The 18013-nt window shown below is 33.9% G+C and overlaps 1 protein-coding gene and 1 pseudogene across 2 annotated transcripts; both read right to left on the bottom strand.

Moving 5' to 3' along the window:
- Positions 1–7286: 7286 nt before the first annotated feature.
- On the bottom strand, positions 7287–9281 carry LOC127900220 (uncharacterized). Its single transcript, XM_052434583.1, has 4 exons — positions 8950–9281; positions 8409–8713; positions 8119–8326; positions 7287–7939 (listed from the first exon to the last, which is right to left on the bottom strand). The coding sequence occupies exons 1-4, from the start codon at positions 9196–9198 to the stop codon at positions 7427–7429; spliced, it is 1275 nt and encodes a 424-aa protein (XP_052290543.1). The 5' UTR covers positions 9199–9281; the 3' UTR covers positions 7287–7426.
- Positions 9282–13650: 4369 nt separating this feature from the next.
- LOC127900216 (uncharacterized) lies at positions 13651–15782 on the bottom strand (annotated as a pseudogene). The gene is made up of 4 exons (XR_008052220.1): positions 15463–15782; positions 14771–15075; positions 14483–14688; positions 13651–14303 (listed from the first exon to the last, which is right to left on the bottom strand). The product of XR_008052220.1 is annotated as an uncharacterized LOC127900216 (transcript).
- Positions 15783–18013: the final 2231 nt, after the last annotated feature.

The following is an 18013-nucleotide window of genomic DNA, read 5'->3' as shown; positions in this document are numbered from 1 at the left end:
AATGTATTTCAAATGTATTCTAGAATTCCTCCTCCACTCGTGCATAAGTAGTCCAACAAATAATGGAATGCAAAAGGAAATTGAAGACATCCAATGCAACAGAATCACTGCGGAATCTGGCGACTGACGAATCTTTAATTTCTAAAGCAATTAAAAGTAAAGAAATGGTTGCTAGCTAGTTTACTCATAATTGAAGTTGTGAGTTTGCAAGAGATTATTCTTTCATGAATAAAAAGATTCAGATACATAAATAAGTCCGTGAAAACCGCTGTCAGAGTAATTGTGGAATTGGAAGTTGGTGCAAACTAATATTTAGAACAACAATAATTAGGCTCTTAAATGGCTTCCTAATATCGAGAGGATTTCTAAACCATCTGAATAACCAATTAATCATGAGTATTTCTAGTCCGTATAAAATTCATTCTCCTAAACAAATCTTTTATATTAACTCTTATAAATTCTTTTACGGAGACCACAATCCTTATTATTACAATTCTATAGAGGTGGTGAATTTCCTGGAAGCTGTAAACTTTCAGGAAAATTGTGAATTTTATTTAGCTCCTCCTTCACCTTGTTAAAACATGTCCATAGAGGCTCTAGCAATGGCGGGAGTAGATTGTAACAAATGTAAAATCAACTTGATTGAGGGGAGCCATCGCATACCTTCGCATTTGTTGAGTAGTGGAAGAACTGAAGAACAGCAATATAGAAATTATTGTAGAGAGTTAGACATGGCCATAAGAGGAGTGAGTATGGGTAATGGTTTCGGCTCTCAACAGTATCATCCCTCCGAGAATAATAAAGATATAAAGGCAGCAGCATTGATTGAATGTGTAAAGGAAATCATTTTATTCGTCTTTTGTAATTTCTTCCTTCAAGACAGAAGATAAGAAGCTCATGACAAGGAACTATCAAGCGTTATTGACAGAGAAAAAACCCATCACTTGAATTATTTCAAGTATTTTGTTACATTTCAATTTATTTCTAATAGATTCTTCGTTATTAAGAAAAACTGGCATTTATTATTCGCATCCCTTTTAATTATATTTATTTCTCTATCCACTTCTGGAAAGATAAAATGCCTTCAGCCATGCCCGCATTTATTTGCAAAGCAAAATAATGTCAACTAAATGCGCGAGAAAGGACTAGCAGTCTAGCATGTCTTAGTTCTCGCTTTAATTTGTCAAGATGTCACTCTTGCGCATTCGAGTGTCTTCTATCAACTTCAGTGTAAAAAAATCTGTCTTAGTTTAAGTATGAAAGAAAATGAAATAAAGTTGTTTGGTTACTAAGAAATTGAATTGATAATTCTGGAGATATTTCCTTAACAAACTTTGATTCTTATTTTGCTTAACTATTGATTACAAAGCATCACCTATTTATATACAATGCAATCACGGTAACATCATTTAACTAATCCAAAGACTAACTGTAATCAAAGCTAACTAACTTCAATACAATGCACATCATGCTTACAACCATCTTTAACTAATCTGCTGAGCTGTCAACTGAGCTGGCACTGCTGACACACTTGCCCTGTAACTTGCTCTGTATTTTCTTCATCTTAGTCTTCACCTTCTTCTGTTCAGCATAATGAGCTGCTCTAACAGCCCCCCTCAAACTCAGAGGACAAAGATGGACATTGTGTTTGGACCTCAAGTAGTTGAACCTTATAAATGAGAGAGGCTTGGTCATTATGTCTGCAATCTGTTCTTCACTTGGTACATAGTGAATAATCAACTCACCAGTAAGAACCTTATTCCTAATGAAGTGCATATCAATTTCGATATGCTTTGTTCTTGAATGATACATAGGGTTCTTTGCTAGTTCAGTGGCACTAATGTTGTCACACCATATGATTGGCTTTTCTATGCAACTTATTCCCAACTCATAAAATAAGGATTGTAACCATGTCAGCTCTGCACTTACTGATGCCAAAGCTCTATACTCACTCTCGGCACTTGATCTGGTTATCACTTATTGTTTCTTAGAAGACCAGGATATCAAATTGTTGCCTAAATAAATGCAATAAGCACCAACTGATTTCCTATCATCTAAGTCACATGCCCAATCTGCATCAGTAAAACTAGTGAGTGTTAAGCTTCCTTCTCTAAAAACTTTGAAACCATAATCTTGAGTTGCCTTCAGATATCTTAGAACTCTCTTGCATGCCATTAGATGTTGTAGTGTTGGTGCAGCTACATACTGACTAAGCTTGTTTATAGCAAACGCAATCTCAGGTCTGGTAAGTATCAGGTACTGCATTCCTCCAACTATGCTTCTATAATGAGTTGGATCTTCAAGATAGTATCCAAGTTCCCCTTGAACTATCTTTTACAGTTTAGAGCCAGTACTCATGGGTGTATCAATGCCCTTACATTCAGCCATTTCTACCTTCGATAACAAATCTCTGATATACTTTCTCTGTGATAAGTACATACAATCTGCATCATATAATACCTCAATTCTAAGGAAATAAGATAATACTCCCAGATCCTTTAGAGCAAAAGTTTTGCTGAATTCAGTTATGAAACCTTCCAGCTCCTCAGTATTTGGACCTGTGATCAGTATGTCATCAACATATATAAGAACTATGATCATAGATGTCTTGATCTTCCTAACAAACAATGAGGTGTCAGAACTAGTAGTAGTGAAACCCTAGCTCATTAAGCATCCTTTAAGCTTGTCATACCAGGCTCTAGGAGCTTGCTTGAGTCCATACAGAGACTTGTATAATTTGCATACAAAATCAGATCTCTGAGCATCAATAAAGCCATCAGGTTGAGACATGAAAACTTCTTCTGTTAGCTCTCCATTCAAAAAGGCATTATTGACATCCACTTGCCTTATTCTCCACTGATTCATCACTGCCAAGATAAGTATCACTCTAACTGTAGCTGACTTCACAACTGGGCTAAATGTCTCAAAATAGTTAATCCCTGCCACTTGCTGAAAACCCTTTGCAACAAGTCTAGCTTTATACTTAGCTACACTTCCATCTGTATTATATTTGATTCTATACACCCATTTATTTCCAACCACATGCTGATCAGCTTGTCTTGGAACCAATGTCCATGTATTATTCTTAATCAAGGCATCATATTCCTCCCTCACAGCTTGTAGCCACTTTGAATCATTTAATGCCTCTTGCACAGTATCTGGTTCCTTGTGAGTAAGCACAGTAGTATAAATTTTGGGCTTGAAAATCCCTGCTTTACTTTTGGTTATCATCTGATGTGTATTTGGTTATGTATATGGATAGAAAGAAGTGTTGCTAGGATGGTGACTTTGTATAGGTAAAGAGTGATGTGGAGGTTCTGGAATATTTTGTATAGATTCAACAATTGTTGGACATGTATGAAAAGGTGACTTGTCATTTATGGTAGCTTGTTGTGAATTCTGATCAGTTGCTGTCTGTTCTAGATGATCTGAGTGACTTGAACTGCTGCTTCCAGATCTTACAGAGTTCAGATTACCAGTGCTGTTATTGACAGGTAAAGAAGAGATATGATGGATTTATTGTGGTGTAAGGGAATGAGAAATTTGAGAATCAGTTTTAGCATGACTATGAAAAACAAACTCAGTGGCATAAGAAAAAACTGATTCATCAAAGGTAACATGTCTTGCCACATAGACTCGACCTGAAGGGTGTAAACATTTGTAGCCCTTATGTGAAGGACTGTAACCAATGAATATGCACTTACTAGAATGGTAGGCAAATTTATGTTTATTGTAATCTCCTAAGTAAGGATAACAAGAACACCCAAAACATTTGAGAAAATCATAATCAGGTTTGTGTTTGAATGTCTTTTCATATGGGGTTAAAAGTTGCAAAACAGGAGATGGAAGTCTGTTGATGTGATATACAGCAGTATGAAATGCATCCCACCAGAACTTAAAGGGAAGTTGAGCTTGAGCTAAGAGAGTCAGACTCAATTCAACAATATGCCTATACTTCCTTTCAACTAACCCATTTTGATGATGAGTATAAGGACAAGGATGTCTAAAAATGATACCAAATTGGCTTAAAAACTCAGTAAATGGTCTATACTCTCCCCCCCAATCAGATTGCATTATCTTAATAGTTGTGCTAAACTGATTTTCAACCTGCAGTTTAAAGAGCTTAAAGACTTCTAATGCCTCAGACTTTAGCTTCAAAGGATAAATCCATGTATACCTGTTGTAGTCATCTACAAAACTTATATAATACTGATAACCATCTCTAGAAATAATGGGAGAAGGGCCCCATAAATCAGTGTGCATAAGTTCTAGAATTTTGGAGGTTTTGGTTTCAGTAATTGGAAAATGAAGTTTATGTGTTTGGCCCATTTGACAGGCCTCACAGATATACTGATGCATTTGTTGCTTTTGATATGCAGGTAAATGAATAGATTTTGCTGTTTTGAGTATATGTGTTAATATTTGATGATTGGGATGACCAAACTTTCTATAAAGCAAAATAGCTTTATTAACTGAAGTTTTACAAGCTGAATCATCAGTTTGATTACATGATTTCTGAAATTCTGTAAATACTCCAGAAGGAACAGAATTGAAACAGCAACAAGAAAGCATAGACAAAGGTTTATTGGAACACATATGAGAAAGAAAATATGATGATAACTGAGATGATGATGATGATTTCAATAACAACCTGTATAACCCTTTCTCAGCAAGACCCTGCAGAAGCACCTGTCCCCTTAGAGAATCCTTCACAAAACAAACATTTCCAAGAAATTCAACAGACAAGTTGTTATCAGTGGTCAGCTGTGAGATACTTAACAAATTTTTGGTAATGGAAGGCACCAACAGAATATCTTTAAGTGCTATAGGTGAGTGTTTGTGTGTAGAATTGGAACTTTTAAAGAGAAATGATGCATCACCAACATGAGTTATGGGCAAACCTTGTCCATTTCCAATAATGAGCTGATCTGCTCCAGTGAATTGATCTCTGATATGCATATTGGCCATGTTGTTAGTGATGTGATGCGTAGCTCCACTATCAAGATACCACCCTTTATCAACTGGTCCTTCAAAATTTGTAATATAAGTTGCTCCAAGTGCAGAATGTATATCAGATGAGTGATGACTTACTGATGCATTCATATCAGGTGGATGATACCCATGATAACCAGGATATTCTGTAGCAAACGAATCTTCAAATTGTGAAGTAAAGCCAATTTGTGGATCAAAGTTAGCCATATAAGCAGACTTATGCCCTCTGACCCTTCCAAATTGTCTGGGTTGAGGAGCATAGCCATCAAAGTGTCTGTGCCAACAAACATCAACTGCATGTCCAGCTTTATGACAAATTTAACAGATAAGCACATTATCATCATATCCATTTCCATTGGACATTGAAGTTGAACCATGATTCATATTGAAATTATGCCTGTTGTTAAGCATAGGTTTATAAGCATATGCATTCATTTGCTGTCCTCTGCCACCAGCATTACCAGTATATCCACCAGCTGGAAAACCTCTTGAGAATGAATTGAAAGACATTCCTCTTCCTCCATTTTGATTCCTATTTCCAGCATTAAATTGCCCTTGATATCCACTATAACCACTTCTCTTATTATTTCCTCTAAACTGAGAGTAATTAGCATTCATCATCCCATAGTTTGCACTAAACAGATCTTTAGTATTATGATTTTGTTCCATTCTTGCCTCATGTGTTAAGAGTAATGCATAAGCATCATCATACGACATTCTATTAACAGTAATTATTGAAGTAAGATCTAGAAATCCAGGTCCTAGGCCATTCAAAATTTGCATTAGCAGATCTTTCTCAGACACAGGGCTACCAGCACAAGCAAGCTTATCAGCAACAACTTTTACTTTTAAACAGTACTCCTCAACATACATATTCTCTTTTCTAAGGACATTCATTTCATACCTCAATTGCATAACTCTAGCCTCAGATTGTACTCCAAATTGTTTTTCAATTGATCTCCATGCTTCAAATGAATTTTCGCAATTAAGAACAGTATTTAAGATACCTTCACTTATCGAGGATAAAATCCAGCCAAGCAAAGTTTGATCCTGAGCTCGCCAGTTGATGTAAGCTGGATTCGTGATTCTCTGCACTGATCCATCAGCTACTGTATTAGAAATGTATTGTTCTGCTATGATTTGATTTCCAGAAATAAAATCTTCAAGACGATTTCCTCTTATTGTAGTGAGAACTTGCTTTCGTCAAATCATGAAATTTGTTCGATCCAATTTGACTGGAGTGCTGACGAAAAGGAGATATGTGATGATTGATTTATATTCATTTGATTTGGATTTGATGTTGTGCTACTGGAACTAGCCATTAGAGTGGCTCTGATACCATGAAAGAAAATGAAATAAAGTTGTTTGGTTACTAAGAAAATGAATTGATAATTCTGGAGATATTTCCTTAACAAACTTTGATTCTTATTTTGCTTAACTATTGATTACAAAGCATCACCTATTTATATACAATGCAATCACGGTAACATCATTTAACTAATCCAAAGACTAACTGTAATCAAAGCTAACTAACTTCAATACAATGCACATCATGCTTACAACCATCTTTAACTAATCTGCTGAGCTGTCAACTGAGCTGGCACTGCTGACACACTTGCCCTGTAACTTGCTCTGTATTTTCTTCATCTTAGTCTTCACCTTCTTCCGTTCAGCATAATGAGCTGCTCTAACAAAGTAAAAGGGAATTTTCATTGTTTGGGTTTTTCATATTTTCTCTCAAAATCACTCACACTATCTTATCACTAGACATGGACCAAACAAAAAGATTGACCTACACACATGTGATGGAAGATGATAGAAAAAATATTTCATATCACTAATATTAGTTACTAGATTAATAACGTAAGCCTAAGGCAACTCCTAATGCATGAGCTAGTGTTTGAGTACAAGTTCGACTCACCAACTTTTGTATGCACCACTTATAATAAAAATTCTAAAATTTTTCTTCAACGCGTTGATCACCATAGTACAAGTTACTAACTCTCATGTTTAGCTTTCCTTATGAATCATCGGTCGTCTTACATAAATTCTACCACATACCTTGCATAAATCTCAATCATGTCTTGTGCTTAAATAGCGTGCACTAACAAGCAGCAAAACATCCTCCTTCATGGAAATTGTTTTTGGGAAAAACAAATATGGATAGATCAATGACACAACACAAGGACAATCCCATCCTATCGTAGTGTCATTTTTATAAGAAAATTGGAAAAGTTGGGTGTATTTCGATCAAGAATTTATTTTTATTTTGCTGAAGAAGTAGAGACACTGAATTAAGTAAGAGGCTTTCGTTATTACAGGAAGGAACATAAGTATAGCAGTTCTTTTACTCACACAATTGAGGTCAACCCTCTTATTTATAGGCAGCTATAGTTAGCATAATGAACAGACCAAGCCGTGTCCTTTGAAGTTATCAAGCAGAACGAAAAATTGAATCAAGAATCGGAGGAACAACGTCGAAAGGAGGCACAACGATGAATTCCGAGTCCTCTAGACTTGCTGTCTTTGGATCAAAAGGCCGCTCCCTTCCAGGAATACTTAACCCTTGTTTCATTTGACCCAATCGTCGCGAATGTAGAACTTGTGCTGAAGTTACAGGTTTCCTAATGGATTGATATTCTTCCAGAGCAGAGTATAAATGATCCGGCCCCCACTTCTCGAGGCATTTTCCTAACACTGCTGCATCTATTATCGCCATGTTTGTGCTTCTGGCAGAGTGTGGAGTTGTCGGGTGAGCTGCATCTCCTGTTAGCACCACTCTGTCCCAGATGATTTTCTCCAAAGGATCACAATCATATATAGCATTAAGGAAAGGATCCTTTGTTTCTTTGATCAATCTTGACAATTCAGGTAACCAAACCTGCTCTGCTCTTTGGTGCAACTCCTCGATCATGTCACTGCTTACTTTCACAGAAGTTGTATTTCCCTGCAGAGAATAAAATAATTTGTTTCCCAATGTGACGTCATAATGCATTGATAAACCGGAAAATTAAAATTAAAAAAAAAATGGATCCAGTGATGGTCTGAGCTGTGTTGATCGTTTGCAAAAATTAGATTTTAGCACTCAACCCAAAATAAAAAGATGAAACAAAAGTAAGCAGTTACCTTGAGCTCGGGCTCAGGTTGATTGACATACCAAACCCAATTGAACTTCTCTTTCTTAAGCTCAGTGACTATGATGTGAGATCCTGAACCAATATTCGTGTAAAGGCATTTCCCAATATCAGGATACGATTTTCGAATGCCTAAGATGGTTTCTGAATCGTTTTCTGAAAAATTAAAAACACCTCTCCACGCACAGTATCCTGTGTACCTATTAAAAACACATTGAAATTTAAGAAACAAAATACTCAAAAATTAATTACTTTTATTGATATTCACAAGCAAGCACAAACCTCAATTTGAAGTCAGGTAGAATGCTCCGACCAATTGATGAGAGGATCCCATCTGCTCCGACGAGCAAATCTCCTACTATCTCGATTATTTCATCAGTCTCAAGATCCTTAGCTCTAACTTTGACAGTTAATTTGTCTTCAGAAATACAGAAAGAGAGGTACTGGTGACCCCATAAAAATATTTCAGGTGGCAGAGTATTGTATATAAGGCCATGAAGATCAGCCCAATATGCTGTAAGATATTTAGCGCCTTCTTCTCTTCCTATTACCCAGCTGATCTTCTTTTCCCCATCGGTTGCTAGGTTCTGCAATTAAATACAAATTGAAATTTTATCTATTCAACATATATAGATATTTTTTTCCCAATGAGATTCCATTCTAAATTGTACTTTGTGCAGAGCAAAATATACTTTTCTCAAATCTTAACCATACACCATTGTATATACACGTGTGCAACTAATATCTTTAAGAGATCAGTATAATTCAAAGCACTACTGGATTCTACTGGGAAAAAAAAAATTAAATATATTATATTATATACCTCAGTAATGGTGACAGGTAAAGTGTTGTTGTAAAGAAGTTCAGGTTCATGGAGCCATGACTGAACAATTTTCTGAGCCAATGGATCGAGTCCAAGGCCAGCACCGGTTGGGTTTTGGGTTGGGGGTCCACGAGTTTTCTCAATCACAACAACATCCCAGCCTGCTGAAACAAGTGCTTTTGCGCATGATTCCCCAGCAATGCTTCCTCCAACTACAATAGCTTTTGGCTTCTGCTTCTTCATATTCATCTCTCTTGTTTCCAAGTAAATATAACTGAAGAAATTATATTGTTGTATTCAGCATAATTTTTTTTTTCTTTTGGCTTGGGGTGGTGGCTGTTTATATAAGAATCGTTATACATTTATTTATGCTGTTTAGCTAGCCTAGCAGTATGGATGGGTTGTGGGTACCACTTGTTAAGCAAGCTGACCAAGATTACCAAAAGGAAAGTCATTAACGGTCAAGTCGGGTTTATCACTCCGCACGTGACACGACTTCCTCACATCAAAGTTATTTGTCAAGGAATATCTCCGGCACGATTTTTGCACTTGAATGTCAATATCATGAAGAAATATTTCATTCCTATTGTATAAAGATATTGTGCAATAGTTTAGGAAGTATTCACTTATTCTCCTTTAATATTATTAAACCTTTTAACGGCTACTTTGTCTTTATTTTGTATAAATAATTCTGTAAATTTCATTAAAAATACAGAACAAGAATTATATTCTTCATAGAATTTCTTTCAGTGCAGGGATTTTATCATTATCAAACATGCACTTGTAAAAAGTAATTAAATCAGTAAATTCTTAACTCGCTATGGGTTTTTTATTTTTAAAAAAAATTCACCTGCTGTAGGTTTCTAAATCCTCGCGTAACCTGCAATGGATTTTTAATTCACAAATATTAAAACAATACTTTTAAAAACACAAAAAATAAATTAAATTATATAAGTCAAACTATAAATTTATAATAGGAGCTTAAAAATCTACATATAATACTCATTTCTAAATTTTATCAGTAGAAATGAGAAATTAAAGTTTTAACATTAAAATAAATACACAAATATGTCAATCTAGTATAAAATATTTTTGTTGATCAATAAGATCAATACCTTACTTCATCTTTTTAATCAATACATAAGTATTGTCAATAACATTAACAAGTAAATTTTAGACAATTAATTAAGTAAATAAATACCTAAAGTTTAGTAAGCAATCATTAAGTTCACAGCTATTAATTTTTTGTTTTATAATTACAAAATTTTTACGACAGTTGTAACTTAAAAGGTATAATACTTCGATTCCAAACAGGACCTAGGTTACAAAGTTATGCCAAGTGGTGAGCGAATGGTCCCTGTTATTAACTAAAACAAGATTAAATGTGAAAATTATTTGTTTTAATTAGTGTTAAAAAAATATAATTTTTTATTTTTAAGATATTTTAATATTTATTTAAAAAGTAAAAATTTTATGAGCATAAATATAAAAGTATTGAGTTATTAGATATTTATTGATTGCAAAAAATAACTTAGTAGTTATATATATATATATATATATATATAATACAAAACTAATATTGTCAATACAAAAGTTAAGACGTAAAATAAAAATGTGAAACCAATGGTACCCTCATTGATGTAGCATAATTATATATTGACATGTGTTAATATATTATTTATCATAATCATTTCACCACCACATAATCATTTCTACAAGAGTCGATTTTAAACATATTTCACAGGATTCAAACTTTGTGTTTATGGTATATTGACATATTATCTTGTGAGAAATTCTAGAGTATAATATAGGTGCTACATATAACTAATACATGTATGATATGTATAGTTTAATTAAATATAACTATTAATTACATGATAATTTTTTAAAAATAAATACACATATAGCGTATATATATTAATTAAGTGTAGTAATTTTGGTATACCGTAAAATCTCTCCTAACTTGTTTTCTTTGTCTTCTTTGGTGGGCTATTGCCAATTAATTGACATCATTTATTCATCTATTCTAGAACTTGGACTCCATCTGTTGGAGTCTTATAGGATGTGCTTTTGAAAAATAATTAAGGAAGTGCCTTTCCAATTAAGTGATCTAAAACTAGGGCCACATACAAACTTCAATGTATTAAATGACGAAACACACTACAATAAAGTCTGTGGTCTTTATTTAGTAATCACTAATCAGATCAAATTAAGGGAGAATCTAATCCATTTTTCCTCGTTTGATAGGGTAAAAAGCTATTCATTTAGGAAGAATGAAGTGGTGGGCCAAATTTCGTCTATTTATCTTCCTTTCACGCCCTCATTTTGACTAGAAATTTGTTCTGGTAAGAAAATAGATGAGAAACTTGTGCATGAGACTCCTGCCCTACCAGAATCAACAGATATATTCTTCAAATTTGTTTATTTTGAATACAGGGCATGGCTCTACAAATCACCATCATTCTTAAAGGAACGAAGATAAATTGGTACTAAAAAGTCTGTGGGTCTTAAAATCTTAGCAAATCTTTATCTTTGGGCAATTGCTAAGTTCTAGCTTCAAATTTTGATAACAATCCAGTAACATATCGTCTCGCTCTTCGTTTTCATAATTTGGGTATTTGGTTTTAGCAGGTACCAAGGGCGGAGGTAAGAGGAGGCTAAGGTTTTTTTTTTTTTTTAAATAATAATAGTTAATTGTAAATTTACTCTTATTAAAACTTATCGTAAAAAAATAAAGATATAACTAATAATTACAGCCAAATTCTATTTTCTTAAAGTTACAAAACTCACTCAACTCCCTAACTAATTGATCCAAAATCCAAATTCTCCAAAACTCAACTGATCAGGTCATTAAGTAGCTACCTCATAAGTGATGCCCAGCCGCTGCAGCACCCTCATGCTCAGTCTCTCGCCGCACTGGAAGTCCCAAATTCCCCATCTTTCCATGCACCGCCCGGTATGGTGGTAGCTCACCAGTCATTTTGTATATTAACTTTATTATAAATGAAAATGATGGCTTACAATGCTGATTCATCTTCTTAAAATTATAAAACAATTGATATAATAACAAAGAAAGACTCATCCTCAATTAGTTTTTTACAGCCGTTAAATTTTCAGGCTGAATCTGGAAAACTTTTGGAAACGATAATTGCCTGACAGTTGGTGAGGCGTCGTCAACCCCAAACATTACCAGTCATAATTTAAATAAAATGAATGATTGATTCAGCATCATTGCTAAAGTTTCTGTCTTTCTTCTTAATCAATTTTTGGAATTCATAATCATGTCAAAGTTGAATTCTTAAAACTAACGGTACGTGAAAATCTATGGGAAATTTATATAACTAGCTCAAATATTTCAAATTGGTCCCTTAATTTTTTTCTATTATAACTAGCTAACCAACTAACTTTTAGTTTTTATGCGAAGATACTCATACCGCTCTCAACAAATCATTAAATTTGATATTTGATATTTTAAATGTCATTCTCTAGTTTATTCAAAACAAATAATTAAACAAAATAATGTTATTCGATCAGTAATTATAAAAATTAAAATAAAAATAAGAATCAGCGCAGGCATCTCACATTTCACCGTGACTGGTGGCGAAGTTTTGGTTGGTGCTGTTGAGCTATCTGTATTGTACTATTATTATTATGAAATGGGCAACTTATGGATGAGCAGCATTGATTGAATGTGTAAAGGAAATCGTTTTATTTGTCTTTCGTAATTTCTTCCTTCAAGACAGAAGATAAGAAGCTCATGAGTCATGACAAGGAACTATCGGGCGTTATTGACAAAGAAAAAACCCATCACTTGAATTATTTCAAGTATTTTATTACATTTCAATTTATTTCTAATATATTCTTCGTTATTAAGAAAAAATTGCATTTATTATTCGCATCCCTTTTAATTATATTTATTTCTCCATCCACTTCCGGAAAGATAAAATGCCTTCAACCATGCCCGCATTTATTTGCAAAGCAAAATAATGCCAACTAAATGCGCGAGAAAGGACTAGCATGTCTTAGTTCTCGCTTTAATTTGCCAAGATTTCACTCCTGCGCATTCGAGTGTCTTCTATCAACTTCAGTGTAAAAAAATCTGTCATAGTTTAAGTAAAAGGGAATTTTCATTGTTTGTGTTTTTCATATTTTCTCTCAAAATCACTCACATTATCTTATCACAAGACAAGGACCAAACAAAAAGATTGACCTACACACATGTGATGGAAGATGATAGAAAAAATGTTTCATATCGCTAATATTAGTTACTAGATTAATAACGTAAGCCTACGGCAACTCCTAATACATGAGCTAGTATTTGAGTACAAGTTCGACTCACCAACTTTTGTATGCACCACTTATAATAAAAATTCTAAAATTTTTCTTCAACGCGTTGATCACCATAGTAAAAGTTACTAACTCTCATGTTTAGCTTCATCGGTCGTCTTACATAAATTCTACCACATACCTTGCATAAATCTCAATCATGTCTTGTGCTTAAATAGCGTGCACTAACAAGCAGCAAAACATCCTCCTTCATGGAAATTGTTTTTGGGAAAAACAAATATGGATAGATCAATGACACAACACAAGGACAATCCCATCCTATCGTGATGTCATTTTTATAAGAAAATTGGAAAAGTTGGGTGTATTTCGATCAAGAATTTATTTTTATTTTGCTGAAGAAGTAGAGACACTGAATTAAGTAAGAGGCTTTCGTTATTACAGGAAGGAACATAAGTATAGCAGTTCTTTTACTCACACAATTGAGGTCAACCCTCTTATTTATAGGCAGCTATAGTTAGCATAATGAACAGACCAAGCCGTGTCCTTTGAAGTTATCAAGCAGAACGAAAAATTGAATCAAGAATCGGAGGAACAACGTCGAAAGGAGGCACAACGATGAATTCCGAGTCCTCTAGACTTGCTGTCTTTGGATCAAAAGGCCGCTCCCTTCCAGGAATACTTAACCCTTGTTTCATTTGACCCAATCGTCGCGAATGTAGAACTTGTGCTGAAGTTACAGGTTTCCTAATGGATTGATATTCTTCCAGAGCAGAGTATAAATGATCCGGCCCCCACTTCTCGAGGCATTTTCCTAACACTGCTGCATCTATTATCGCCATGTTTGTGCTTCTGGCAGAGTGTGGAGTTGTCGGGTGAGCTGCATCTCCTGTTAACACCACTCTGTCCCAGATGATTTTCTCCAAAGGATCGCAATCATATATAGCATTAAGGAAAGGATCCTTTGTTTCTTTGATCAATCTTGACAATTCAGGTAACCAAACCTGCTCTGCTCTTTGGTGCAACTCCTCGATCATGTCACTGCTTACTTTCACAGAAGTTGTATTTCCCTGCAGAGAATAAAATAATTTGTTTCCCAATGTGACGTCATAATGCATTGATAAACCGGAAAATTAAAATTAAAAAAAAAATGGATCCAGTGATGGTCTGAGCTGTGTTGATCGTTTGCAAAAATTAGATTTTAGCACTCAACCCAAAATAAAAAGATGAAACAAAAGTAAGCAGTTACCTTGAGCTCGGGCTCAGGTTGATTGACATACCAAACCCAATTGAACTTCTCTTTCTTAAGCTCAGTGACTATGATGTGAGATCCTGAACCAATATTCGTGTAAAGGCATTTCCCAATATCAGGATACGATTTTCGAATGCCTAAGATGGTTTCTGAATCGTTTTCTGAAAAATTAAAAACCTCTCCACGCACAGTATCCTGTGTACCTATTAAAAACACATTGAAATTTAAGAAACAAAATACTCAAAAATTAATTACTTTTATTGATATTCACAAGCAAGCACAAACCTCAATTTGAAGTCAGGTAGAATGCTCTGACCAATTGATGAGAGGATCCCATCTGCTCCAACGAGCAAATCTCCTACTATCTCGATTATTTCAGCAGTCTGAAGTTCCTTAGCTCTAACTTTGACAGTTAATTTGTCTTCAGAAATACAGAAAGAGAGGTACTGGTGACCCCATAAAAATATTTCAGGTGGCAGAGTATTGTATATAAGGCCATGAAGATCAGCCCAATATGCATTCAGAAACTTAGCGCCTTCTTCTCTTCCTATTACCCAGCTGATCTTCTTTTCCCCATCGGTTGCTAGGTTCTGCAATTAAACACAAATTGAAATTTTATCTATTCAACATATATAGATATTTTTTTCCCAATGAGATTCCATTCTAAATTGTATTTTGTGCAGAACAAAATATACTTTTATCAAATCTTAACCATACACCATTGTATATATCTTTAAGAGATCAGTATAATTCAAAGTATACACGAGTCGCAGGGAAGTCGCCTTTGTTGGGAGAACCTGTGCCTCCCGGTTCGAGCGGGGACTTCTAGTATGGGTTGTGGTACGGGCTTAAAGGTGCCTCCCACAGTTGGAGCTCTCCCCAGGATACCTCGTGATTAAAACAAAAAAAAAATAATAATTCAAAGCACTATTGGATTCTACTGGGAAAAAAGAAATTAAATATATTATATTATATACCTCAGTAATGGTGATAGGTAAAGTGTTGTTGTAAAGAAGTTCAGGTTCATGGAGCCATGACTGAACAATTTTCTGAGCCAATGGATCGAGTCCAAGGCCAGCACCGGTTGCGTTTTGGGTTGGGGGTCCACGAGTTTTCTCAATCACAACAACATCCCATCCTGCTGAAATAAGTGCTTTTGCGCATGATTCCCCGGCAATGCTTCCTCCAACTACAATAGCTTTTGGCTTCTGCCTCTTGATATTCATCTCTCTTGTTTCCAAGTAAAAACTGAAGAAATTATATTGTTGTATTCAGCACAAATTTTTTTTTTTTTTTCTTTTGGCTTGGGGTGGTGGTGGCTTTTTATATAAGAATCGTTATACATTTATTTATGCTGTTTAGCTAGTCATTAACGGTCAAGTCAAGAACGGGTTTATCACTCCACTCGACTTGCTCCCGTCAAAGTTATTTGTCAAGGAATATCTCCGGCACGATTTTTGCACTTGAATGTCAATATCATGTAGGAATATTTCATTCCTATTTTATAAAGATATTGTGCAATAGTTTAGGAAGTATTCACTTATTCTCCTTTAATATTATTAAGCCTTTCAACGGCTACTTTGTCTTTATTTGTATAAATAATTCTGTAAATTTCATTAAAAATACAGAACAAGAATTATATTCTTCATAGAATTTCTTTCAGTGCAGTGATTTTATCATTATCAAACATGCACTTGTAAAAAGTAATTAAATCAGTAAATTCTTAACTCACTATGGGTTTTTTATTTAAAAAAAAATTCACCTGCTGTAGGTTTTAACAATTACTAAATCCTCGCGTAACCTACAATGGGTTTTTACTTCACAAATATTAAAACAATACTTTTAAAAACACAAAAATAAATTAAATTATATAAGTCAAACTATAAATTTATAATAGGAGCTTAAAAATCTACATAGAATATCCATTTCTAAATTTTATCAGTAGAAATGAGAAATTAAAGTTTTAACATTAAAATAAATACAAAAATATGTCAATCTAGTATAAAATATTTCTGTTGATCAGTAAGATCAATACCTTACTTCATATTTTTAATCAATACATAAGTATTGTCAATAACATTAACAAGTAAATTTTAGACAATTAATTAAATAAATAAATGCCTATAGTTTAGTAAGCAATCATTAAGTTCACAGCTATTAATTTTTTGTTTTATAATTACAAAATTTTTACGGCAGTTGTAACTTAAAAGGTATAATACTTCGATTCCAAACAGGACCTAGGTTACAAAGTTATGCCAAGTGGTGAGCGAATGGTCCATGTTATAGACTAAAACAAGATTAAATGTGAAAATTATTTGTTTTAATTAGTGTTAAAAAAATATAATTTATTATTTTTAAGATATTTTAATATTTATTTAAAAAGTAAAAATTTTATGATCATAAATATAAAAGTATTCAGTTATTAGATATTTATTGATTGCAAAAAATAACTTAGTAGTTATATATATATATAATACAAAACTAATTCTGTCAATACAAAAGTTAAGACGTAAAATAAAAATGTGAAACCAATGGTACCCTCATTGATGTAGCATAATTATATATTGACATGTGTTAATATATTATTTATCTTAATCATTTCACCACCACATAATAATTTCTAAAGGAGTCAATTTTAAACATATTTCACAGGATTCAAACTTTGTGTTTGTGGTATATTGACATATTATCTTGTGAGAAATTCTAGAGTATAATATAAGTGCTACATATAACTAATACATATATGATATGTATAGTTTAATTAAATATAATTATTAATTACATAATAATTTTTTAAAATAAATACACACATAACATATATATATATATATATATATATATTAATTAAATGAAATACTTTTGGTACACTCTAGAATCTCTCCTAACTTGTTTCTCTGTCTTCTTTGGCGGGCTATTGCCATTTAATTGACATCATTTATTCATCTATTCTAGAACTTGGACTCCATCTGTTGGAGTTTTATAGGATGTGCTTTTGAAAAATAATTAAGGAAGTCCCTTTCCGGGCCCCAACGAGTTAAAATTTTTTTATGGTTGGTGATGCATGGAAAAATTAAAACTAGAGCGGAGCTTTTTAAGAGGCATATTCTGGATAAAATGAATTGTGAAAGATGTGGCCATGAGAGAGAAAACGCGATGCATGCACTTAGGGACTGTTTTGTTGCAAAGAGAATATGGAATTGTTTAATTCCGGTCAACTTCAGACATCATTTTTTCTCCTTTAATTTTCGTGATTGGCTCTGTTTCAACTTGGGAAAGACTGGTATCAATGAAGTGGGGGATGAATGGGCATGTTTATTTGGAGCGGCTATCTAGAAAATTTGGTTCTGGCGTAATCAATTTCTTTTCTCACAAAAATTCCCTTGCTGCACTCATGTTGTTTTGGCGTAAGAAAATTTGGTTTTGGCGTAATCAATTTCTTTTCTCACAAAAATCCCCTTGCTGCACTCATGTTGTTGTTGAAATTAAATCTTAGGCTCCGTACATTCAAAATGCACGATCAACTCTTAG

Source organism: Citrus sinensis, chromosome 1 (assembly GCF_022201045.2).
Source record: "Citrus sinensis cultivar Valencia sweet orange chromosome 1, DVS_A1.0, whole genome shotgun sequence".
In the NCBI taxonomy this organism is placed as follows: Eukaryota; Viridiplantae; Streptophyta; class Magnoliopsida; order Sapindales; family Rutaceae; genus Citrus; species Citrus sinensis.
Note: the sequence above shows the minus strand (reverse complement) of the source record. Positions and strands in the feature narration are given on the sequence as shown.